At 37.2% G+C, this 27,175-nt stretch overlaps 2 protein-coding genes across 2 annotated transcripts; one reads left to right on the plus strand and one right to left on the minus strand.

Moving 5' to 3' along the window:
• On the plus strand, positions 1-2,087 carry LOC134675237 (uncharacterized). Its single transcript, XM_063533453.1, has 3 exons — positions 1-104; positions 1,176-1,226; positions 1,529-2,087. Exons 1-3 carry the CDS (start codon positions 39-41, stop codon positions 2,006-2,008), a joined length of 597 nt encoding a protein of 198 aa, XP_063389523.1. The 5' UTR covers positions 1-38; the 3' UTR covers positions 2,009-2,087.
• Positions 2,083-27,175, minus strand: LOC134675274 (uncharacterized). The gene is made up of 8 exons (XM_063533495.1): positions 27,113-27,175; positions 19,244-19,410; positions 18,073-18,239; positions 17,722-17,865; positions 11,238-11,371; positions 9,335-9,478; positions 8,384-8,529; positions 2,083-3,225 (listed from the first exon to the last, which is right to left on the minus strand). Exons 2-8 carry the CDS (start codon positions 19,391-19,393, stop codon positions 3,079-3,081), a joined length of 1,032 nt encoding a protein of 343 aa, XP_063389565.1. The 5' UTR covers positions 19,394-19,410; positions 27,113-27,175; the 3' UTR covers positions 2,083-3,078.

Genomic DNA, 27,175 nt, shown 5'->3' on the forward strand with positions numbered 1-27,175 from the left:
TGCCGCCCGGCATCATCAATGTACGTTAGTGTGTTAACATGTACTATCCGTTGTTGGGGATCACATTGATTTGTTACGTTTCTGCTGATCTTAATCGTGTGCAGGTATGGTATGGTTTTAAATGTTCTGAAACCTAAACATGAATTTTCATAAACTTTCCGTATCTTGATATTTACCTACCAGTCGCTTTTCGGTGAAGGAAAACATCGTGAGGAAACCGGACTCATCTCAATAAGGCCTAGTTTACCTCTGGGTTGGAAGGTCAAATGGAAGTCGCTTTCGTAAAAACTAGTGCCTACGCCAATTCTTGAGATTAGTTGCCAAGCGGACCCCGGGCTCCCATGAGCCGTAGCAAAATGCCGAGACAACGCGAGGAAGGTGACATACATGATACAGATGACTTATTTACTTTGCTATGAAAACTACACGTTGATAACGATCACTAATAATATTTAAATGCCATAATTAAAGTGTATACATTGGTACCTATCATACTTTAGCTAAACAGCAGTATGATAAGCTAACCTCCCCTTGAGCGGCACAAACGATTGTTCCTGTCTGAGCGAAATAGGCCCTTTTCATTGTTGTTAAGTGAAAATCAGTGTAATTATTTTATTTTACATAATTAATAAGGAAAAACTTTCAAAACTTGTTGTTGTGGTGTAAATATGCAAATTTACTTCACGAAGTTTGAATAAAATGCACTCTAAATTAAAACGTTCTCTGAAACTTACTAAAATATGCATTTCAGACCCAGAACGTGCTTATTTTACATATTGTTAAACTTTACCGTGTCAAAATCATTTATGTATTTTACTTACAGAGAAATATCATTATTATGGATTAGGAAATCTAATTGTCAGTTAAAAATAAGTGCACAATTTTGAATCTTATTGTATCAGGTATTAGATCGTAATTTATGTACTACTGGATTTCTATTTAGGTAGAACGGTGCATGCAATATAGTGACAATCTCAAGAATCTTTCTATAATGTTATCCTTCTATTAAAATGTAAAGTGCTTTGAGTGCAAAGAAAAATATCCTGTTATCGAGGATAGAACTTAGAGTAAGGTATTCACTGAGTAACTATTTTCTGTTGTACTTTCTGAGCACTCAATTCGATACGATAAATTTAATATAGATAGCTATACTCAAAATAATGTTTTTTTTTCAGGTCTCTCCAAAATTTTTACAGAATGCTCTCGCAAAGTCAAAAAAAGACATGGTAAGTTTATAAATGGCGTATACAATTGTGTTTATATTGGCAGTGAATAATTAGGTAGACCTGAACACAATCCTAACAATCCTGAAATCCACTGTAAGTACACATCATCATCATCATCATCACACAGGTATCAGGTTGGTAAGTACACATAATTAAATATTGAATACTGGGTAAACAGGAAACATCATTGAGAATTAAGTATGTTTATTTATTTTAAACTTTATTGCACACGAAAAAATAAAAAGTACAAAAGACAGACTTAATGCTTAATTTTGCGTTCAAATTTTGTGTTTTATTTGCAGAAAGATAAAGAGAATGATACGTACTTCGACAAACCAGATAACAAAATGCTTATACCCGTGACCCCAGAAGAGATACAGGCAACGAAAAAGCAGTTCAAGAAGCATCCGAAATCTACGATACAGAAGATCATAGCGAGGAATAAAAAGAATAAGAAGATGATGTCCCATCGTCTAACCACAAAACCGACACTTCCACCAGCTAGTTATGATCTGGAGGAATTTGAGGATAGAGATGATGATCCCACCACCCAAGCGGCACTCAAGTTCGGCAAGAAAGCCAAAAAGCGGAACAACAAGGTACTAAAATACCACAACCAGATCCAAAAAATGCCGAAAAGGATATCGCCGAAAGCCAAAAGAACGAAAAGACAGACAGACAGGGACAACACGATCATATTTCAAGATTTCGACGAGTTCGAATTTCTAGACAATAGAAAGGATTATGATCTCGTTAGAACTCATTTCAAAAAATATTGGTGAATTTAATTGAATAATGTAGAATAAGTGAGCAAAGTAAGTTAAGTAAAGTGCGAGTGTGAAATAAAAGATTTGAATTTGTTTTTAAACTTTATTTACAAAACAATAAATATTTTATAATTAAAACTATGATAAAGAGTATAAAACGGTCATAACTTAATATAGTACATAGCACTTAACATTTCAGCTGATATTTATCAGCGTGTTTATAGGATGTTTACATTATGATACAAGGGAGCTAAATTGGTGATTTTCTTCTCAAAATCTTATACCCTCAATTGTCAATCACAATCAAGCAATCTCTTCTCTTGTTCCACCAAATGTAATAAATTAACTCAATTGTTTCATATTGTACCACGAATGTACCTAAACACACAAATGAAAATTTATGTAGGTATTTTCTATATAAATAGAAAAATTAACTAAATTGTAGGTACCTACCTGTTTTCTTTAATCTTCACTTGTGATGTTATACTTTTTCATTAACATTTTGGTCTTTGTAAAGGAATAATGACATTGCGACAATTCAAAATTCTGGATGTTAATTTTATTTTATGCGATGGCACAAAGGAAAAAATGTTTAGGTACGTTGATAGATTTTAAACTTTAAAAATGCAACGTCATTTTATAACTCTGTGGTTTTCTGAGAAAAATGTGCATGCTAAAATCCTTTTCATTCTAACAGCATTCCTTTCTAATTAAAGCGGAGCGCGGGCGCATATTAGGGGTTGAATGTGTTGAAACATATCCTATATCCTTGTCCACATTCTGCTAAGAGGGCTTGAGAAAGTATAAGTATTGTTTTCCTGTCGCTCTTAACAGCAAGGTGGCAGAAAAGATAGATCTAATAACTCTGACTATAACTGCCGCCACACCGCTCCTTACTGGAAAGTCTGAAACGGACCTTAGTTATGGTAAACGTACTGATGCTCGACGAGGTCCCAGTACATGTCATCTTGAAACTTAAGTCATTGTCAATAGAGGTGACAGCAAGATCATTGGGCATTAGCATGTCGAGCTCTAGTACGTTTACCGTAGGCGGTTCTCAATCTCTTGTGTGTAAGTTATCAGTCTTATGCCTGCTCAGCCTTAATGTCCTCTCCCCCCTTTTTGTTCCTGTACTCCCATCCGTTGTAGGCGAGGCTCTGCGCTTGCGACTCATGGTCTCTGAACGCGACTCCGCCGGATCCGTATCCACCTCCGCCGTATTTGTGGCCCGTCTGAAATAAAGTCCAACATTAGGTACATACAATCGCTATCTGAAGGCCCCTGTACACAATGGGCCAGCGTGGGCCAGTCTGGGGGACGCATTTATGCGTTAGAGGGAGCAAGTGATATTGCTATCTCATTCTACCGCATGGCTGCGTCCCTTGGACTGCATGGCCGGCGCTGGCCCATTATGTACAGGGGCCTTGATATATCAGAGCGGCCGTTGGTGGGTGGGACGGTGTTCACAAAATCTGAATACGCACTCTAACGCCTTGACAATAGAGGCGTGTTCAGATATTTGAGAGCACGTTGGCCGCTCCGATATATCTGATGGAGACTGCGGATTTGGTGTACAAGGGGATTTGATTTACACCGTAGTTTAAAAAGAATAATTTGGCCAAGTCCGAGATAGCTCGAGGCATTTAGTGTTCCGTACGGCTACCATCAGTTTGGCATTGACATAAACGATAACGTGAACGTAATTTACTTCCTATAGGTATATCTCTTTCGCACTAATATGTCAGTACGAGCGAGATACATAGAAAGTAAATTACGTTCACGCCCACGGTAGCGTTTATGTCAATGCCAAACTGATGGTAGCCGTACCGCTCGCATCGTTACATTTTACAGAGGTTGTTTGCCTGTTTTTAGGATACCGTATTCAACTACACACACACAGAACTATAGTACAAAGTGTCTAAATGCGAAGGCCGAAGGCCGAGCTTTAGCAAAATGTCATCGCTTTAGCACAGAGCAATAGTACAAGTGTCTAAATGTGAAGGCCAAAGGCCGACCTCCGCGTAGCCCGAAGGCCCGAAGCGTCCAGGATGTCAGTGCTTTAACACAGAACAATAGTACAAGTGTCTAAATGCGAAAGCCGAAGGCCGAGCTCCGCGTAGGGCCGAAGGCCCGAAGCGTCCAGGATGTTAGTACTTATAGCGGAAGCAGTTATAAAGTTGACCCAAAAATTTTTTATTAAGCTATGAGCTTCATCACATATGTTCCTTGAGTAATTCTAAGCATTTCAAGCCTGGGAGCCAATAAGAAATGTGTGTCTACTCGGATTTGTAATGGATTCAAACTTTCAACCCCTTTTTAACCCTGTTAGGGGATGAATTTTACAAAACGCTGAAATTACTTTTCCTGTCTTTTAATAATATCCCCAAATACAAAGATTCAAGTCCCGCGTTCGAAAATTTTTTTGATATCCATACAAACTTTCAACTCCTTTTTCACCACCTTAGGGGATGAATTTTCAAAAACGCTGAAATTAGTTTTCTTGTATTTTAATAATATATCGTTTTACGAAGTTTCAAATTCCTAGCTTAAAATAAAACTTGAACCCCATACAAACTTTCATCCCCTTTTTAACCCCCTTAGGGGTTGAATTTCTCAAAATCGCTTCTTATCTCTTGTACACTTTATAAATGTAATCTAGTGTGCAAATTTCAACTTTCTATCTTTTGTAGTTTCGGCTCCGCGTAGCAAAAATCTCCAACCAAATTTTTCACCTTTTTACGTTTTTCTTGTAAAATTACTATGAAATTGAAAAAACAAATATCAGCAATGAATTCTACGTCTTTGGTTTATACGAAAATGATACCAAACTTGCCCTAGTACCCACCAGGATCAGAGTAGATTTTTTTTAAAGATGACGGATGGCGGCCGTCTTTGTACCCCACCCTCCCCCCCACTTCAGGCTAGAAATGCTTAGAATTACTCAAATATCAGATGTAATGAAGCTCATAGCTTAATAAAAAATTTTTGGGTCATGTATGGCAGCGTTACATAACTGACTCCAGTATTAAACACAGAACAATAGTATAAGTATCTAAATGCGAAGGCCGAAGGCCGAGCTCCGCGTAGGGCCGAAGGCCCGAAGCGTCCAGGCTGTCAGTTCTGTGTTTAACCACTGGCATCTTGCAGGCTTCGGGCCTTCGGCCCTACGCGGAGCTCGGCCTCCGGCCTTCGCATTTAGACACTTGTATTAATTACCTGTGTTTAGAACTGACCTCCTGGAAGCTTCGGGCTTTCGGCCCAATGCGACTTCAGCGTTTGAATCTTGCGACTTAGACACTTGTACTTAAAAATACTTGGAAATTTTACGGGAGGCGCGCGTCTGTCGGACGCTTCGGATCTTCGAATCGCTCCTTCGGCCTTTGCATTTAGTTAGATTCTTGTATTCTATTGCTTTGTGTTTGAATACCGAAGTCGAGCATCTCGCGAATGCTTGATGTATTATAATAATTTAGAGTAAGGCCAGGCGCGCACCACGATTGTTCGCGACGCGATTGTCGCAAAGTGAATTGCAGCATGCGGAGTTGTATGGCCCCGCGCGCACTATGATAATAAAATCGCAAACCGGCCGGACCTCAGTCGGCATTTCGCTCTCCAAACCCCAACATCTCGGCACCTGCATCTCCAATGGAGTCTCAAAATGAGACGCTAGATGTTGACCATTTAATTATGGAAATAGACGGGGATCACCTTTGTGTTATAAATGCTCAAAGTCATACAGCAATCGCATACCTATTAAAGACACGTTTCATGACAAGCGACTGGTACGAAATCCATGTTGAGAATGAACAAATCGTCGACTTTTTCATCGCAGTGCGCGCAGTGAATTTTCTGCGATATATTACAGCGCGATTCTAAAATCGTGTCGTAAAAATTAATATATCGTGGTGCGCGCTTGGCCTATAATACCTTAAATGTATACTCCTTCAATTTGAATTTAGAACTCATTATTATTTTTTATTTGATTTTGTTTCTAGTTCTATGCCATATATATAGACTTTAATATTATTTAGAACTGCTAAAAAACAAGATCGGCTTACTTTAAATATTTCGTCAATTTTACCTTTGTTTCTAAAAACTGTGATATTTAACTGTCATATACTATTATAATGTCTTCCAAAATTATTTTCTCGTAACAGGACTGAGGGGCTACCGCGAAAACCGAAATTCGCAATTTGCGGGGATCTTTCTCTTTTACTCCAATGAAGGCGTAATTAGAGTGACAGAGAAAAATGCTCGCAATTTGCGAACTTCTATTTTCGCGGTTATCGGTTATAGCCCTGAATCTTGTTGCTCACCGATCCGTTCAAAAATATACATAAGTACTGAATATAATTAATAGATATTATGAATGGTTTGAATATGAACGAAACCATCGACACGAGAAGAAGAAGAAGAATAGATATTATAATTATACAATTAATACAGAAATGTAATGGTACTTAATGAAAAGGAATATTGTGTATATTGTTTCGACGAATCAGATACTCTCAATAAAATCTATACATGAGGCCAAAGCTGTTCATAAATATTAAATGACTTTATTATCTCTATACGCCTTACTAACTTTATGTGTCCTATTGTGGAAAAAAAAAAACACAACGACAGTCAAGAACGGAATTCTTAATTTGAATTTTTCAGATTTTTGACATGCTTAGTCCATTGGTTCGAAAGCCCGTTCGAAATTGAAACTTATTTGCAATATAATAAGGTCGTATTTTGTAGATCTCTCTCATACTTATAGTAGGCTATTGAGATAAAATTAAATATCCCACAAAAATAAGCAAGCAGAATTAAACTTTGTGTCAAAGACATAAGTCATAAATTTCAATGCCAAAGTTTTAACTAAGGATGTTTCTCGCCTAATATGAATGACCAGTGTAAGCATCAGTTAGCTAGCCCTAAGCAACCAAAGGTCAAGCTGCAGTTGAAAAACTAATAAAGATAAAGTTAAGCTGATAATTTTCCCGCCGTCTCCATGCTTCTTTAAGTTGGGTATTGACTGGTCAGCTGCCTGTTAGCTATAGTTTTCGCGAAAATCGCCAGGACAGAGGTGAAAAATTTTGTATGAAAACTTGCAACTTTAAATGCATTTTTTGACGAAACTATTGCAGTCTAAAATTAAGTCAAAATCAGTCCATCGACTCAATTTTTTGCAAGCTTTCTAATGGTACCCCACACGATTCTTACAAATGAAAAAAGTTTCAGCCTACCCCTCTCAACCCCCTAAATTTCCCCCTTTAATAAGAAATAAGCAGTTTTGACTTATTTACAATATGAGTGGTGGTAATTTCTATAACTGTTCCAAATTTTAGGTATCTATGTCAAACGGTCTCTGAGAAAAACGTATTTAACTGATTTGCAAGACCGAAGTGATCCCATAAGTGTTCCGTAAACAAAGTTTTGTACGGAACACTAAAAATAGACATTTGAGAGCACCATTGAAGTGAAAGCAGGAAAAAATTAAGCCAGGTATTTGTTTTCAAAAATTTCGGTCCGTAAAAATACGATTATATTGTCCTCCAGAAAACGTTAATTGCGAAACGTTTCGTTTCATTCCAGAGATTGCTAAGTCGGATTGCGAAGCCATTTGCAAAATAACTTCCTTATTAAAAATAAATTTTCTATTTTATTATGCTGATTTACAATAATTTGCCTCCCTAGGGAGACTTTTGAAAAGATTATCTCTTCATATTTATAGAAAAAGAGAAATATTTTATTAACGAAATGGTTTCCTTTTAAGAAGGCTTTAAAAGCTGCAGATTTATTTTATCATCATAGAAATATGTATGCAGTACCTATTTATTTAGTAGTAATATATGTTTTATCTATCTTTACTTCTTAATTCTTAAGTTGTTTGATTGGGCACACACTCCGAAGGGATCCTGACTACATACCGACGCAAGCCCGACCCGGCCCGGGCCGGTAGAAGGCTTCTGGTAACATTCCATTTCTAACCGCAGCTGCATTACCGGCACTAAACGCGTCGCTGTCATTGTCAATTTCCATAGTAAAATGAACAGTAATGCAGCTGTCGTTGGAAATGGAATGTTATCCTTAGACTGGAATCCCCAAGGAAAGAGAAAACGTCGTTCAAAGCAGATATGGCGACGGACTAATATTACAGCGGCGAAGCTTGGAGCGAACTCAAGCACGAATTTTCAAGACCAATCCAGAAGTAGGCGACTGTGGACTCTGTGCCCCATCTATGTGACATACGACATTAAGGCAAAGCAAAGACATATGTAACTTCGTATAGTCGTATGTCGATAGATGGCAGTAAATTTACAGTAACTACAACATTTACTATGACAGGATCCCTCTATACTATCTATTCTTTTTGGGCAAAAGTCAAGAGTTTGCAGAACTTACCGGGTACTCATAGTGGTCGTAGCTGCCTTCCCTGTATGGTCCCTGTCCCAGGCCTATGCCAGCGGGGGAATATTGAGGTCCGGTGTAGTGGCCGCTGGAGAAAGGAGAGCTGTTGGGCTTGCAGAACTTGAAGTAGCCGATCACGCCTGGAAATCGTCAGAGTGCATATTGATTTTTGAAAAGCTTTGTCTTCGTGCACGATTCATACTGCCGTATTCGAACTTCAAGATATCCACAAGAGACGATACGTACTAGATCCATTCTAGATACGTTATAGTTTAGATACCAACTAGTTCTCTTTTGCAGTGCAATTCGGGCAACCAATGTCACTTTTACGTTAGATAGAGTAAGATATCTATTAGATGTGAATAAGATCTCTAAGTCATATCCTGTGGAAATCGTTCAAGAGTATCTCCAGAATCGTGCAAATGTCAAACTTGACAGGTTAGATCTTAAACATATCGTTATCGTATCTCGGTGATGTCTAATAGATGTCTATTTCGTAATCCGAATCGGGCCCATACAATAGTTTATATTAGTCGGTTTTTTTCTTACGCGCGTAGGTCTTGAACCGTCTCAGTGGGGCATAAGAGATAAAAAAACTCGTCATAATGTGACGATGAGAAACAGGTTTTGAGTTAAATTTTAAGACTATTCAGTTTTACGAGGTTCTACGATTGAAGGACTATAGTCAGGTCTTCTTTTGACAAACGATTCAAAAGGATTTGAGTGGTACAGACAGCAACACTCCTAACTGTACAGTCGCCATCAGATATATCGGAGCGGCCAAGGTGTTCACAATATCTGAACACGCACTCTAACGCCTTGACAATAGAGGCGTGTTCAGATAATTGTGAGCGCCTTAACCGCTCCGATATATCTGATAGCGACTATACATCGGTGGACCGTGGACCGGTGGATAAGAGGTTAGGCTTCACAAAAAAGTATTACCTGGAATGATTAGGGCCATGAACCCAAGGAACTTCTTGAAGCTGGCGAGACCCAGGATGAGCGGCAGGAATAGTAGCAGCTTCAGCTTGAACAGCTTGAGGATCAGCAGCATGGGGATGATGAGCTTCTTCAGCTTATGACGACCTGGTCATGACGAATTATTAAAATGTGACATTCTTATACTCTGTATCTTTAGGTAAGTACTCAAATAAAAGTAAACAAATAATATGTATATTTTCAGGTAGTTACGCCGAGTATAATATTTAACAACAAATACAAAACCACCTGGATCTGTTACTGAACGACAGGACTTTAACCAGGCGTACCAGGCGTGGCATCACAGAATAAATAATAGTACTAGGTACAGAAGACTCACTCTCTAACAAAGCGCGTCGGTCACGAGCACAGATATGGCCGCTAGGTGGCGACAGCGCCACGCGCGGCTTATGGCAAAACCCAAAATTGGGGTCGAACGGTTGTACTTTTAGCTACCTGTAGCAAAGCGACGAAATTGCGGAGTGAGCCACGCCTGGTGGCGTCGAAACAAATAGCTACAAGTACATCCGTCCAACACCAATTTTTGTGGCGGGCATAAGCCGCGCATGGCGCTTGCCCTAATCGTAATAGACGCGTTTTGTTACAGAGTGAGTCCCGTGTACCTAGTACTATTTGTAGGTTTTCGCGGGCTTGTTTTCCGCAACTCCACGTCATATTATTGCGCCTATTTTGCATGGTAGGTTAGTAATATCAAAGACATATGTAACTTCGTATAAGATGAATACGTATAATCAAGAAAAGTCATTCTCGGATAGATGCCGCACACACCTTTAGCCTACGCTCGGCTAGATGGCGTGACGACACCGTTTCATATTTAATAATTCTAACACATGAATATCAGTGAATGAACATGGATCAAAATGATATAAAAATAATAAAATCATTTATCCATATACTTACATACATTTTTTTGATAATTTTATACGTTTTCGTTTTGAGTTTTAGTCGTGTGTCGATAGATGGCAATAAATTTACTGTGACTACAAAATTTACAATGACAGGACCCCTCTATACTATCTATTCTTTTTGGTAATATTTATTATTTATTCTGTGCTTTAACCTACATTATTTGAACATGTACCTCATCTACCCTCAACTGGCTTAAGAAGCTATATGAGGGTAGATTATGTTGCCTCTTTTTTAAATACCTAAAGATACAGACTTTTAAATTAACACAGACACAAAGATCGTAGTGCGACAGACTAAACAAGATGAAAACAATAACAAGATAAAATAAAGCTAATTGGTTCAGTAATAATGTTTAGTCTTCCTATAAATAGGCTAAATTAAATCAAAACATTGTACCAGCGATCCAATCTAAATGGATTTAAGCAAAACAATAATGAGACATAGGTATTAAATATATTTTATTTTATATTCGTAATTAAATTAATAATGGGGTAAAAGAGTTTCAAATTTTCAAATTTAATCGAAACAAGGTTTCATAAAAATTCGTATTGATGTTAAAATTTTTGGTTAGCTTACAAATTAGGTTTATGACAAAATCTGCCGTATTCAAACTTCAAGATATTCACAAGAGACGACACGTACTAGATCCATTCTAGATACGTTATAGTTTAGATATCAACTAGTTCTCTTTTGCAGAGCAATTCGGGCAACCAATGTCACTTTTACGTTAGATAGAGTAAGATACCTATAAGATGTGAATTGGATCTATTTTTTTTTTGACAGGTTAGATCTTAAATATGTCGTTATCGTATCTTGGTGATGTCTAAAAGATATATTTTTACTTTTACTGAACTTTGACGCGGTGGGCAAAGTTATGTTGAAAGGGCAATGTTATAGTGTCTTACGGTACTTGTTTGTAAACAAATGGTCTACTCACGAAAAGGCGGTGCCTTCTTATCCTCAATAACGTCCACTTCATCTGCGATCTCGTCGAGGAACCTCGGTGCGATTACACCATTGGACGTGACGTCATCATCCAGGTTCATTTCCAGGGCTGTAGACCTTAAGAACCTGTGAACGGATAAAAATATATATAGTTTGTCAAAGGACTGTCTCGTTTAAATCATAGACAGAGAGAATCATAATAAGTACCTTTGTTTTACACTAGTACCACAGAAGAAATAATAGTACTACCGCACAGAAAGGACACTTCCTACAAACCCGAAATTTGACAGCGATTAGAATAGAATAGAATAGAATAGAATAGAATAGTTTTTTATTCGTAAACACACAGACAACAGACATACATAGAAAAAACATAGTGAAAAATAAAGTGTCACGAAATGGTCCCATCTCAGCATGTTGATTCAGGGTCGAATCATGCTATCCGTTTCTAATATATAGCACTATCCCTTTCGGCTATTTAGGGTTGTCAAAATTCAAGTGATTATCTTATCTGTGGTCGTGCACGCACAAGGAAGTCAAGTGGTGCCAACCCTGATAATTGCTCGGAGCAATGCTGAGCCGAATGGAGCCGAGTTCGACCGAAGTCAAGAGTCTCCCCACTGCTAGTACTACCCAAAAGAAAAGGATGAGTATAGTTTTCCTGGTTCTTCCTGGCTGACAAATTGGTTTTACCAACTATAACTATAAAGCCTTACCACAACGTTTAAAAGAAATTGCTTCTTAGACATATAATCAGTTTAAAATCTACTTGAGCCGTGCCTTTAGAGCATTAAGTAAATGGAGACTAGGGATTGCAATCCGGACTGGTTTTGAATCCGGCCGGACTTTGGCCTCAATCCGGCGGATCCGGCCGGATCCGGCCGGATTGGTATTGCGGCTAAAAAATTCATCAAGTCACGTATTTTATCATGTTTTTAGCGTTATATGCGAAGTTAAGGATATTTTTTAATGGATTAATAAAACTGGTGTCTTAACAGGAGACCTAGGCTCTCCGAAACATGTCGCGCGAGTGACTAAAAACAAGTGAGTCTAAACCGTAAATTATTCAATGTTAGTATGTCTCACAACAGTTTAATTCGATGACGGCTGTTTTAAGTCTCAAAAATCAACGTTTTCATTACTTAACCACAAATAAAATCTTCTTTTTCTCTTAAAATATCTATAGCCCAACCCACATTTCCAACAAAAAGGTGCTCTCAATTCAACCATTTTAGTTTTAGCAAACAAAATCAATAAACGTGTATATAATTGGCACACCATTTATACGTGTTAGGTTTTTTATAATGTGTTTATATGTATTTTTTATTGTTTTTAAGTGTTTTTATATTTTACTTTTATATTCATATTATAAAAACCCTAGCCTAAGAGAAATGATGAATAATAATAAATAAATATTATAGGACATTTTTACACAAATTGACTAAGCCCCACGGTAAGCTCAAGAAAGCTTGTGTTGTTGGTACTCAGACAACGATATATAATATACAAATACTTAAAATTAAATACATAGAAATCAACTATGACTCAGGAACAAATATCTGTGCTCATCACACAAAAAATTGTCCTTACCGGGATTCGAAAACCCAGGATCGCGGCTCCACAGGCAGGATCACTACCCACTGGCTAGGTCAGACCGGTCGTCAAAAGTCAACATATATTTCTCTATTTAATTTTATAAATATTTATTCATTATTATATTTTAAATGCAGGTAACACTTATTATAAGTGGGCTAAAATGGTTTGTACAAAATCAAACGAAAGAACATGTACATTAAATTACAATGTAACAACACAATAAACTGAATATAAACCAATGCAGTACTTACGGTGCACGGAAATCTCACGACACATATTTCGTCGGCTAGAAGACTGGCGTCAACTAACAAACAAGTTGTTGTGTTGCTGTTTGCGAGAGAGAAAATTCGAATACTGGCGAGAACTTTTAAATTTTAGCAGTGTTTTAAGCTGTAATTTTATATTTTAGCGCTTTGATTCACTTTACCGGATCCGGGACCGGATCCGGTGAATTTTGCCGGATCCGGTATCATGAAAAATGTGCCGGATCCGGCCGGATTACCGGATCCGCCGGACCGGATTGCAATCCCTAATGGAGACGCCTTGGCTGTCATTTTCTGTATAAAACAGTCTGCCGACCTGCGGCGGAGAGGCAAGTCAAATGTATGGTCTATTTGTAGGTACATGATTTGTACGTAACGTACAAGTAGCCATGTCAGATAAACGTCATACAAAATTTGCACAAATTGTCTGACTTGTATTATTTATATGAATATCCAGTGATTATGAAACAAAAAATGTGCACAAATGAATTTCATTCATTTTTATTTTTGGTTTTTTAATTTAAAAATAAAAGACGGTATAAGTACCAAACTTTTTATTCAAACACTGTATTGCATTTTAAATGTACCATCGCCTACACTGTTAACTGTACATCGGTGGACCTTATGCCTTTTGTAATAAGGTCCACCGGTGTACAGTCGCCATCAGATATATCGGAGCGGCCAAGGCGTTCACAATATCTGAACACGCACTCTAACACTCTGACAATAGAGGCGTGTTCAGATATTTGTGAGCGCCTAAGCCGCTCCTATATATCTGATGGCGACTGTACAGGTAGGAGTGTTGTTATTTGTACAGTCACCTGCACTAATATGTTACTCTTCGAAGGCCGCAAAAATATGTGACACACTCTTAATGCTCTATAAATAAGATCGTGTCAGATATTTTTGCGGCCTTCGAAGAGTAACATATTATTGCAGGTGACTGTACCTGCCTCAAATGTGCCTATATAAAATCACTTGTTGGCATATCAAAGACAACCGGAAATTGAAAAACGGAACGTGAGCTCAATAGGGTTGCCACTTCTATCAAAAAAGTTAAATAACTTAAATGGATCACGTAAAGTTATCTCATTTTGTATGGGACGGGGCGTTTGTTTTTGGGTTTCTTTTAGTTATTTTTGAGTTGAAAATGTGATAACTTGGCTTATGTACTGTTTTTAACAGACTGGCTTCAAAGGTTATTATTGCTGGATTATTGTTCATATGTTCATATTGTTCAATTATTGCTTCTAGAAATATCTATACTTACGTCTTTACATGGCTTGGGAATCCAAACCAATAGATGATGATGAGTACGCTTATTTACAAAAGATTTAACATTCATATTTAGTGCTACTTAGAGAGGACACATCAGCGATTAATTGTTTTTTAACAACATTTTTTTTTTAAGAGAACCGATAACCGTTGGGGTAGACGAGTTCTCGAGTGGAGACCGCGCATCGGCAAGCGTAGCGTAGGACGCTCCCTCAGACTAGATGGAGCGAAGACCTTCGCAAGGCGGCTGCCAAGAGCTGGATCAGAGTTGCCGCAAATCGTGCTCAATGGCGTGCAATAGGAGAGGCCTATGTCCAGCAGTGGACGAGAGTAGGCTGATGATGATGATGATGAATCCAACTATTTATATTATACCATCATTACGAGTAATGTAAAATAATCTGACAAAACGTCAATATGTCAAACAAGCACCCCAGCACTTCTCATTTGGCACAGCCCTGAAAATCCGGATATCCGCTTAGCATCTAAATTAAATGTTCGGCTCCTGCCAAGTGATGCTGGTGCCGCCAGAGCGTCACAGGTGTACTAAAGCAGTAAGAAATTCGGTATTTTTCTACCTAGGGAGTTATATTCCATACATCGTCGTAATTATTTATAATAAATATTTTTACACGACTGCCCAAACAAAAAGAGTGTATTGTTTTTTTAAGATTATTTTTTACGCTGTGTCAAGGGTTGGTTACACCAAAGAATTGTCACCGTAAATAGCACACTAGGTAAGCGGAATATTGCACGAGAGTCTATTATATTAGAATTAAAGACTCGAGTAACAATATTCTTACCGCCGGAGTTACCGCTTGATTTTAAACAAAGTACTTTACGTAAGTCAGTAAGGACATACTTAATTAAAAAAGGCATTTTTTTCCACAATCCATAACTCCCGCGGGAACAATAATTATTTAGGTAAACCTGCATGAACTAAGGTATTTTTGGAGCAAGTGTGATGAAAAATAGTAAGTAAATTGAAAAGGGGACCATAAAGTATAGCAGATATGATGGAAAACCAACAGTGTACTTATTACATTGTATGAATTGCATCATTAGGTTTCAACTTAGTTGACTTACTGCTTTTCATATGCTATTGCTTTTGACATCAGCATGTGAGTTGGCAAGATAAATGAATTATTGAACGCCGCATTACGAGTATCGCATTCTGTTTGATTCGGTTTGAATTTCGAAGATAACCGTTGACTGTGACCATAGACTAGGAATCCTCTAGACCTAGAGAGAGTTTAGAGTAATTTCATGCAACCGATGATGCCAAAAATGCGGGGGTGCGCGGGACGAGGTGAGCGAAGTCCCGTGCCGTGATTGGTCCGTTCAAAGACACGGACGTCACACAAAGATAACTGCGACTCGAACATGGAGTAAAATTACCGTATGCGTGGCAGAGGTGTCTGTGCGAGTATCGCATTCTGTTTGATTCGGTTTGAATTTCGAAGAGAACCATTGACTGTGACATTCAGAGCTCCTGTCACATTGTGAAGATTGTTGGATAATGTAGTTTGATTTCCTCGCAATTCAGTGAAATGCTTCAAATTTATCATTTCTATTCTTTTGAAACTGGTCTCCTACTGTTAAGGGCTTGTGCACAAATCACGCGAGGTTCGACGGGGGAGGGGGGGTCACGAAAAAATCACGATAAATCACGTTGGGGGAGGGGGGTATAAGAAAACCTCACGTGTATTTTTCTACAGTGAACGCAACTAAAAAGAAACCGGGCAAGTGCGAGTCGTACTTGCGCACGAAGGGTTCCGTACCATAATGCAAAAAAAAACAAAAAAAAGCAAAAAGAAAACGGTCACCCATCCAAGTACTGACCCCTCCCGACGTTGCTTAACTTTGGTCAAAAATCACGTTTGTTGTATGGGAGCCCCATTTAAATCTTTATTTTATTCTGTTTTTAGTATTTGTTGTTATAGCGGCAACAGAAATACATCATCTGTGAAAATTTCAACTGTCTAGCTATCACGGTTCGTGAGATACAGCCTGGTGACAGACGGACGGACGGACGGACAGCGAAGTCTTAGTAATAGGGTCCCGTTTTACCCTTTGGGTACGGAACCCTAAAAACCTACCACATGAGTAGATATTTTTCTCGGTTTCGATAAGCATTTCACTCTGCACTTCAAAATAGCGAGCATATTTAACGAAAATAGAGAAAAAAAAATTCTATATACAATAATATTTATTTTAAAATTAGGCCGAATGAAAAAAATAAAAAATAATACACGTGAGGTTGTGTGGGGGGAGAGGGGTAGACAAAAACCTCACCAAATATCACCAAGGGGGAGGGGGGTCCAAAAGTAGCCGAAAACTCCTCGCGTGATTTGTGCACAATCCCTAAGTTTGTACCTGACACTGTTTAATGTCAGTTAGAATCAGAACTGCCGTTGTGTAATAAATCGGCCCAAACCAAAACGGACTTTGGACAGACGATATTTTGTAGATGAAACGTAAATGCCGGGTTCCAAACATTGTAAGCAAAAACAAACGAGGAACGTTCGTAAGAGACATTAGTAGATTGCTCCTAAAAGTGACATTCCATTTCCAACTGCAGCTGCAATACTGTTTAATTGTTTATTATTGTTTGAATTTTACTATGGAAACGCGTCGCTGTCATTGTCAATTTCTATAGTAAAATGAACAGTATTGCAGCTGCAGTTGGAAATGGAATGTCACTCTTATCGGTAGTTGCACTCTTTAGCTACCAATGTAGCCAAAAAAACGTGTAGTTTGTTATAAACTTATTAAATGTGATGTCCCACGGGAAAAGGTACCTTATGGCGGTTGGCGCTTACGCTATTATTAACGCCGCTCCAATATTATTGCGGTGCTATGCGACGTAAGCGCTAGCCGCCATAAGGTACCTTTTGCCGTGGAACGTCACAAATATATTTTTTATGCAACAAGTCGGAAAATATAAAATAAATCTTAAAGAGCTTTATTAATTGGAAATCATATACTTTTGATCCCCGATTGGCTCTTCTTATAAGTCCTTTAAAAATATGTACAACTAAAAATCGGGCTGTATTTGGTCATTACAGTTGCTACTATCTGATGTTGACTTTAACTTAAACCATCAAGCGAAGACTTACCTTTCAATCTTCCCCATGTCTATATTTTAACCATCAAACGAAGACTCACCTTTCAATCTTCCTCATCCCGAACTTGACTAAAGCATCCCAGTCTGAGTCCTCACTGCGCGGCTGGGAGCTCAGCTGAGGAGGTTTCCTGGCTAGGGCTCTGGCTTGGGGCCCCAGCTTTACTAGCAGCGTGTTCTGATGGTGTCTGTATTTTGACCATCTAACGAAGACTTACCTTTCAATCTTCCTCATGCCAAACTTGACCAAAGCGTCCCAGTCTGAGTCCTCACTGCGGGGCTGGGAGCTGAGTTGTGGGGGTTCCCTCGCCAGGGCTCTGGCTTGGGACTCCACCTTCACCAGAACAGCGTTTTCTGATAGCCTGTGACAAGTTTGACTGGTTAGTTTATCTTTAGTCCAGCATAATACATGTTTACATACAGTCGCTTTTGTAAAAATCGGTGCTTACTCGAATTCTTACTATAAAGTTTCCAAAAACGGACTCCAGATTAAAACATATAATTATTAAGGTTGAAAATCGACACCATGACTATACGGCAGCCATTTTGGATCTTGGAATTCTACTTACTGGTAAGCAGGCTTGTCAAAGAAGTCATCAAAGGAGCGTAGTGCCTGTGCCTTGAAGCAGTCCCCAAGGTCCCCGTTGACGCACTGTTGCGTCGCCTGCTGGATGTACGGGTCCTGGTCTTCGCCGAAACCTAGCCAGTCCAGGAACCCTCGGCCTTGAGCTTCAGGCTGGAATGAAAGGTTTTTGTCATGTTAGATACACAATGCTCTGATGATCTGGTGCTTAGGTGGACAAAATACATCATTAAGCTTTAGTTTATAGGGTTGAATTATGTTGAATGTTATAACTTTTAATCTAGTTACATAGATAGAAAATGAGCAGTTTATCACAATAAATTAGAAACTTAAAAAATATATGGGAATATAAAAATACAAGACCACAAAATTTAAAAAATAATAGCTTCCAAAGAGGAAAAAAATACTGGTATCATTACATTATTTATATTTTATTAAAAAAATATTGTTTAGCAACAATATACATAAACACAATATTTCACCGACAAAATCGTAATTTCCTTGTTTTCCATACATCGAAACGGTTTCTAATCTAGCGTTACATGCTGACGTCACGATGTAATACTACCATTTTGTTAGAAGCGTTTCATCAGGAAAGTGCGGGTGACAGACTTTGACCATCATTTGTGACTTTTGTATTGCTTTAAGACTACGGGTCCCATACAGATATTTGATCCTCAAAATAAACCTGATCAACGGATACCATTCATAAAAATTGTCATATACCCTATGTCTCTTTAAAGTAATCAAAAGTAATAGACGAAGGTTTGTACCAAACGCGCACAATAAAATATAACATTGTCCCATCTGTTTGTATATTGGAGCTTTATCTTTGTTTGTACCTGTAATTAATTATGTAGCTTTAAATCTCGACGTAATTTGAAACTGTACCAAAGTCATGATTATGTTTTCAATTACACTTGAAGCATTTTCATTAGATATATTTTGAACTTTAGACAATGTACTGTCGAGTGTCCAAAAAGTTTTTAACTTTTTAGGATACCCAAAACTTCCTCAACATTTACATGGCCTAGCATGACGAAAATTTCCTTGCTTTCTAGAAAAAAAAACAATGATTCTCTCTATTGTGCCATATAGGTATCAATATTCTGAGTTAGATATTGACCTAAATAAAGTCTTATTATAAAATATCTTACCGATCTGCCTTGCCCTCCATTAAAGTGAAGTGACCTCCCCTCCTCCCTTTCCTCCTTGGGTGGCTGATCAGGCAGCCTAAACCCCCCATCGGCTCGCGATCGCAACGCAAGAGTGGCTAACACCACCACCGTCCACCAGCTTGAACGCATTTTAGGAAACTGTTGATCTGGAAGTATACAAAAAGTAGGGTTATATGCCATTACTGGCCATTACGGAGTTCTGGCCAAGATGGGACACTCTGACAACACCGATTGTCGTGTGTGGCGAAGAGGAAGAAACAGTGAAACACTTAATGTGTGAATGTCACGCCCTCGCCAGACAAAGAATGAAGGACTTTGGAGCAGGATATCTGGAACCAAAGGACTTCAAAACGCTACCCATGAGCTCCATCATCCGGCACATGGATAAGGTGGAAAAAACTCTTGAGTAGTTGACGAATTTTAGGGTGTAACTTTTCTAGGGGGTAATTGCACAAAAGATCCCCATGGGTCGAAGTGTATCCACAAGGGCCCCGGAAACAATAAGATAAGATAAGATAAGATGGTTACATCTGGAAATAAGGATACATCTTTTAATCTTTTTGCGTTATAAGTAGCATAGTTTAGTTTTCATTTTGTAATTAAAGTATCAGGAAGAACGGAAATTACGCAACAACTATCAAATTACTTAAAAAAAAAAAAACTTTGATGTTTCATTTTCCAAATTTTTGTGAGGCCGAATCAGATTCAACCCATCGAATTTTAAAAAGATGATTTCTATATGATGCTTTTTTTCCAAAATTGTAAGTAAGGAACTGATTTTAGACCAAAATGCAATCGAACATAACATTTCCCCGTCTGCTGAAAAATGATTTTCGGTGGTAAGACGTCGGAATAAAGTCCCATGTTTTCGGAAAATCGAAAGGTTACCTGAAGTAGCTTGCTTCAGGTAACCTTTCGATTTTCCAAGCTAGCTCTTCTATAAAAAAAAATTTTTTTCATCTCCTAACAATAGAAAGGAAGATCTTTGAATGTTACGAACATATCCTCATTTTATTTACACAAACGTCACGTATTCCTAAATTAGGAACATTTACGACAAGCAAATATCACCCATATTGTGTGACGCGGGTGCATGTGACATTTAACCCACTCCTTATTTACAGAATACGATGATATCAGATCATTTAACAACTGGAGTCGCTTTTAAGAGCATACCCTTCTGCCGAAAAACTTGTACATTTGTGCAAACTTTTGTATAGACTGACGTTGCTATTACGTTGCGTACAAATCATGTAGAAGCAATACATTTGACGTCCCCTCCCCCGCAACAATCGGTAGACTGTGTTGTACAGAAAATTACAGCCATGACGTCTCCAGGTACTGAATGCTCTAAGTCCCTGATACATATGTCAACACAAGATATCGTTAGGACGGCCTTGGCAAATATTAGGCCTAAATAAACTTATTCGTGTAGAGATAGGTTTATTTGCTGTCACAAAATTGGATCAAATAATCTCACCTTCAGGGGCATTCCAGGAAAAAATATAGTACATGCTTAGTACATGCTTAGTTCAAACCCCGGCTCGTACCAATGAGTTTTTCGGAACTTATGTACGAAATATCATTTGATATTTACCAGTCGCTTTTCGGTGAAGGAAAACATCGTGAGGAAACCTGCATACATCTGCGAAGAAATTCAAAGGTGTATGTGAAGTCCCCAATCCGCATTGGGCTAGCGTGGGCGTGGGGACTATAGCCCAAGCCCTCTTGCGCTCGAGAGGAGGCCTGTGCCCAGCAGTGGGACGTATATAGGCTGAGATGATGATGATGATGATGATGAGTACATGACGCTATTTCTTTAACACTTCTGATAAAGGTAAGAAACCGATATTTGGCATGATAACGTATGATAATATAGAAATACAGATTTCTGAAGGTTATTATTATACACACGGTGGCCAAAAAATAAGTGCCCGTTGAGACCAACCCCGCAATTGCGAAAAAAAGATTACTCTCCCATAGAAAATGGATGGAATTAGATAAAATTTAATGTTGCACGGAATTTCAGTGTTCTAGAAACCTAGTGTCAAATTGTACTGGTAACCATGGTAACTCCAGGATTAATCGGTTAACCCTGGATTTATGGAATGGTGCAAGTGGCCCTTACAATAGAACTAGTTTTACAAGAAGTACAAAAACCAATTACAACTGTAAAGTTAATAATTCAAATGAGTTCTTCAAAAGTGACAAATAAATTCGTAAAGTCCCTTTCAAAAGTCCAATTAGGCATTGAAATGTATAATCGACTTTTGTTTTAGGCGTTTCAATTTCAATTAGATACCTACTTACCTGTTAAATGCGAAACAGAAGAATTTCAAAAGTTTTTTTTCATTGTACTCATTTATTTTCTCATCTGATCATTAATTTAGGAAGATTTCTGATAAAAAATATAGGTAATAAAGACGAGCAATTTATTATACAATATTAAAATAAAGGGGTTTCGTCACGCAGTTTTTTTAATTTACCGCTTCTATCTACTGACGGAAATGGCTTGACAAACTATAGGTACAGTCAAGGAATTTAAATTCCGACCCATTTCGTACTTTGTCACATTGACAATCAATATGAAAGCCGCTAGAGACCTCATACGGTTGTCACTGTGACAAAGTACGAAATGGGTCGGAATTTAAATTCCTTGACTGTACTAGGTACCTACTTAATATTGGTATCGTACTATGTACACGAAAGTGTTTTTTAGGGTTCCGTAGCCAAATGGCAAAAAAACGGAACCCTTATAGATATTCGTCATGTCTGTCTGTCTGTCTGCCCGTCCGTATGTCCGGCACAGCCACTTTTTTCCGAAACTATAAGAACTAAATATACTGTTGAAACTTGGTAAGTAGATGTATTCTGTGAACCGCATTAAGATTTTCACACAAAAATAGAAAAAAAAACAATAAATTTTAGGGGTCCCCCATACTTAGAACAGAAACATAAAAAAATTTTTTTCATCAAACCCATACGTGTGGGGTATCTATGGATAGGTCTTCAAAAATGATATTGAGGTTTCTAATATATTTTTTTCTAAACTGAATAGTTTGCCCGAGAGACACTTCCAAAGTGGTAAAATGTGTCCCCCCCCTAACTTCTAAAATAAGAGAATGCTAAAACTAAAAAAAATTAATCATGTACATTACCATGCAAACTTCCACCGAAAATTGCTTTGAACGAGATCTAGTAAGTAGGTTTTTTTTAATCGTCATAAATCATAAACCGCAATTTTATTATGTTACTTGCTGCTACGGAACCCTTCATGGGCAAGTCCCACTCGCACTTGGCCGCTTTTTTTTCATTAAAGCGGAAACAGAATACGACAATGTTGCTTGCGTGAATATGCCTATAGGTAAAGTAATTGAATCACGAACTAAAATTCTTACCTCTTATACAGGGTGCTTCCTGTAACAGGAGCAATAAATTAAACTAAAGGCTGTATACTCCTCAAACTGACCAACAATTGTTCAGAAACTTTTAAAAATTATGAACCTTTAGACTTCCTCTTTTTCATACAAAATAAATATTGCCTCCAATGTACGCTGACATCAGTGTGTTTGGCGTTACTTGTCACGCTTTTAACATAACAAAATTTGTAATACATTGCGTCTTAGAATAAACTATAAAGTGTAATAAAAATCAAACCATGAGTTATTTTCACTACAACCGAGACCAAATTCATAGCCGCATCATGTCGTTATATCGAGAAAATCGTAACCACTAGCTCCATTATTTACCAATGAATGCATTATTAGGAAAATTAAATCAGTTATGTGCCTATTGATTCTGTATAAATAAATGAATGTATTATTAATTTTATTAGAGTAAAATGTGACATGTTATTCAAATTGCAAATAGTAATATTTATTTATTTTATTTCATCATTTTATACAAATACTCTTATATTCTAATTTAGTCTGTAGAAATCGATTTCATTTAAATTTTATTAGGATTTTATTTAGAAAATTGTGACATTGACAAATATTGACGTTTTTAATTCCATAATCATTCGGCATTGTACATATAATTTTAGTTTTGATTTAGTCCAATTTTATTTTATTGTATTTATTGCAGTTAATGCATGTTAGATATTAAGTAATGTAATGCCAATTAGCACGTAAGGTTTATCTGTAAGTGCTAATTGATTGAAGTGAATAAATGAAATAAATAAATGTTACATAAAAAAAAAATTTCAAAGGTTGCTGAACAAATGTTGGTCAGTTTGAGGAGTACAGCCTACAGTTTAATTTATTGCTTCTGTTACAGAAAACACACTGTATATTCATATAACTTTACAAGTTTACAAGCCTCCATTAGTTAATTTATGTTTTATCCCTTTCTTGCAAATACATAAGTGAAAATGACAGATAAGGACAAAAAAACCTAGCTAATTGATGCTTGTGTAATTGTAATATAACACGTTTATGAATAACGCCATGATTGTTCGAAGTTGTGTTTAACTTTTTATGATAGTTATAATATAATACAGGGTGGTCCAAACCTTGACGTCCAAAAATTTTTCTTAGATTCCTCACGGCGTGGGCTATCAGAATATACTCCAATTATGTTAGCCGATTTTTCGTAGTTTTCGGGTTATGATTTTTTAAACTTTTAACTTATGTTATGAAATTCCGGGGTTCCCATACAGAGTGGCTAAAAAATAACTGCATTCCCTTTGCCAGGGAGGTTTTGGGATTATACTGAGCAACTTTTATTAACTTTTATTTTTTCTTTCTGTATATGTATGTTATATTACTGTTCAGTATTAAACTAGAATTTTAATTGTAACGCATTTTTATACTTTTTATAGGCCTGAAAATTATAATATCAAAAGTTTATACGTCCTTATTTGTATACAGATACACTTACATCATTATAAATCCTTTATCAAATCACATCCTTTGATAACCTGATAACGAAACTAATCAAAACTTGCTTTTCACTGCAAAACTTTCACGTGTCTGATTTAAACTATGTCTAAAATTTTAGACACACAAACACTTTGAAATTCAACTTTAAACATTTGCCACCAAAGTCCAAAATCGCTCACGCAAAGATTTCGAGAATCCACGGAACACGTTCAAAGTTATCTTCGTTTGCGTACAAAATGAACTTCTAAAACTAAGCCTGTCTACAGCTGAATGTGTAATGCAATCTATTATTAACGGTATTTCACATGCAAATAGAGTTAGAAATTGCGTGTCATGTAAGTCGAGCAGCCGGCTAAATTGAATAACACTTATTTAAATGAAACTGGATAAGGAATACGGTCTTCTTTACTAAGGAGGTTGCCGTCACGGCTTGTATGGCCAATGAGGGGACCGCTACACATAGCTAACGGGAAAATTTGAACATCGAAAGTAGAGCGAGACTGCAATATACAAAACCGCAAGTAAAATGAACTGTATTTCAATAACAACACAGTTCAAATTAAATTGTACGCATCGGTTTTCGAATGCGCCGGAGTATGCTTTGACGTTACTGGCGTCACGTATCGTGAACTTGTTTCTTTGACAAGTGAATTGGGACTTTATTTCTATTGTAATAAAGTTATATTTATGGTGTAGATGATGGGAGTGAATGACTTAAGGCTAGTAGACAAGGAGAATAAAAAAATGGCGCGAAATCATTGAACCGGTTAACACTGTCATGAATAGTTACGAGATTAATTGAAGTGCATTACTTTTCGTTCAAAGTCATGAGGAAGACTTTGTTATCTCGTACTCTCGTACTATGTAGGTATACCTACTTATTATGTAGGTTATATACACGTGTTTTTTTTTGGTATTATTTATTACACTAAATTAGGTGATCTACAAGTTGATTCTTAACATGAGCACATAAAAGAAAAGGATGATATAGTTTTCCTGGTTCTTACTGACTGACAAATTGGTTTGACCCAACTATACCTACCTATATAAAATTGTCAGTGTCAGGCGTCAATTTTATTGTCAAGTTGGTGAAAATATAGGCACCAATCTTATAATAGGTATATTCAAGTTTATATAAAATCTACACGAAGTTTTCTTCTTATATAATATTTTCACTTAAAAAACGAATGAATATCTCAAATAACATAATCACGTTCAATTCTAACGGCTTCATAATCCACAGAGGAATTCGATACTGCCAAGCTTTCAAACTCCGAAATTCTATCCTATTTTGTAGAGCATAAGGTATATTTTAATACGGACTTGGAAGTAAATTGTTTAGCGAATGGGCCTTAAATTTTGTTGAGCAAAAATGAATCATTTGGCCCCATTTTGAGAGTCAATGTCCAAGCGTGATTTGAATCCTTAATTAGTGAGAAAATAAAGCGATCTTTAAAGTTTTTGGATATGGTATTAAAAATGAATAAATAATTCAGCCTATATACTTACGTCCCACTGCTGGGCACAGGCCTCCTCTCATGCGCGAGAGGGCTAGGGCTATAGTCTCACGATAGCCCATTGCGGATTGGGGACTTCACAATACACCTTTTGAATTTCTTCGCAGATGTATGCAGGTTTCCTCACGATGTTTCTCTTCACCGAAAGCTAGTGGTAAATCTTCTTCCTCGTTATGAGAGGCTCATGAGAGCCTGGGGTCCGCTTGACAACTAATCCCATGATTTGACGTAGGCACTAGTTTTTACGAAAGCGATTGCCATCTGACCTTCCAACCCAGAGGGTAAACTAGGCCTTATTGGGATTAGTCCGGTTTCCTCACGATGTTTTCCTTCACCGAAAAGCTAGTGGTAAATATCAAATGATATTTCCTACATATGTTCTGAAAACTCATTGGTATTGGTACGAGCCAGGATTTGAACCCGCGACCTCCGGATTGAAAGTCGGACATATCCACTCGGCCACCACCGCTTACATACGTATTATTTAATAACCTATTTCTGTTATTATTTAGGTACTAACAGAACTGTATTTACATAAAGGTACAGACTCATCCATCTTACGTTGTTATTATGCGTCAATGCACTTTGTTACGTAATGAGCTTTTGTGACATAACCAAATTAACAATACCACATCCGTTATGTAACGTTCATATGTTCGTGGTCTTGACCTAAAATAATACGAACCAAGTCAGGATACTTTCTCCTAACTGGTGCTTTTAACTGTTATACATTAATTGAATCACAGTGATAATTAGGTCAATCTTGGAAAATAAAATGTAGGGTAACTCGCCAGTAACTGGCCACTGTTAGTAATTGGCCACCTTAAAGTAAAAATGAATTCTAGTCACCTATTTAGTATTAGGGGGCTAATAGGTATTGAAGGCTGATGGCCAGTTATTGAAATCTTAATACTTAATCCATTTTTTGTTTAGGGTGGCCAATTAGATACTAACAGTGGCCAGTTATTGGCGAATTACCCTAATAGGTGATTTGTAAAATTTTAGTCGACGATCGACGAACGAATAATATTTTATGGTAAGAAAAGTCAGTAAAAATATTGATATTTTATACGATAATGCTAATATTTTTAATCAATTTCCAAATCTCAAAAGGAGGAGGTTATCAATTCGGTTGTATGTTTTTTATCATAAGATGTTGACTGAGAAAAATTCTTTACCAAAAAGAAAAACAAATTAGGAAATTTTCTATTTTGATGAAAAAACCACCAGTTGTGCTAGTTTTAGGGATAAGTTCGCCTTTCTACTACAAATTTATGTTTTATTTCTGTTGTAATAATTATTCCTTTCTTTTCGTAAAATAATACTTACTTATTAGTTTTGTGTTTATAGTAAACATTATACAATTAATTAAAAACGTTGACGCTTTAATAACAAACAAAAGAAAGTTCACAAAACACATATAAATTATGTCACTTCCACACACTTACCTAAAAACAGTAAAATATAGTCCACGTTCGATGCACTGTAGTATGCAAGCCGGAGTGAGCAGC

This window comes from Cydia fagiglandana, chromosome 21 (genome assembly GCF_963556715.1).
Source record: "Cydia fagiglandana chromosome 21, ilCydFagi1.1, whole genome shotgun sequence".
In the NCBI taxonomy this organism is placed as follows: Eukaryota; Metazoa; Arthropoda; class Insecta; order Lepidoptera; family Tortricidae; genus Cydia; species Cydia fagiglandana.

Excerpts from the sequence above, each read along its gene's own strand:
- LOC134675274 (XM_063533495.1), bottom strand. The coding sequence starts at position 19,393 with ATGCGTTCAAGCTGGTGGACGGTGGTGGTGTTAGCCACTCTTGCGTTG. Across the intron at positions 11,372-17,721 it reads GGCATGAGGAAGATTGAAAG|GTTCTTAAGGTCTACAGCCC; the intron begins GTAAGTCTTCGT and ends ATCCGTTCACAG. Across the intron at positions 3,226-8,383 it reads ACGACCACTATGAGTACCCG|ACGGGCCACAAATACGGCGG; the intron begins GTAAGTTCTGCA and ends ACTTTATTTCAG.
- LOC134675237 (XM_063533453.1), top strand. The coding sequence starts at position 39 with ATGTACTATCCGTTGTTGGGGATCACATTGATTTGTTACGTTTCTGCT. Across the intron at positions 105-1,175 it reads CTGATCTTAATCGTGTGCAG|GTCTCTCCAAAATTTTTACA; the intron begins GTATGGTATGGT and ends TTTTTTTTTCAG. Across the intron at positions 1,227-1,528 it reads CAAAGTCAAAAAAAGACATG|AAAGATAAAGAGAATGATAC; the intron begins GTAAGTTTATAA and ends TTTTATTTGCAG.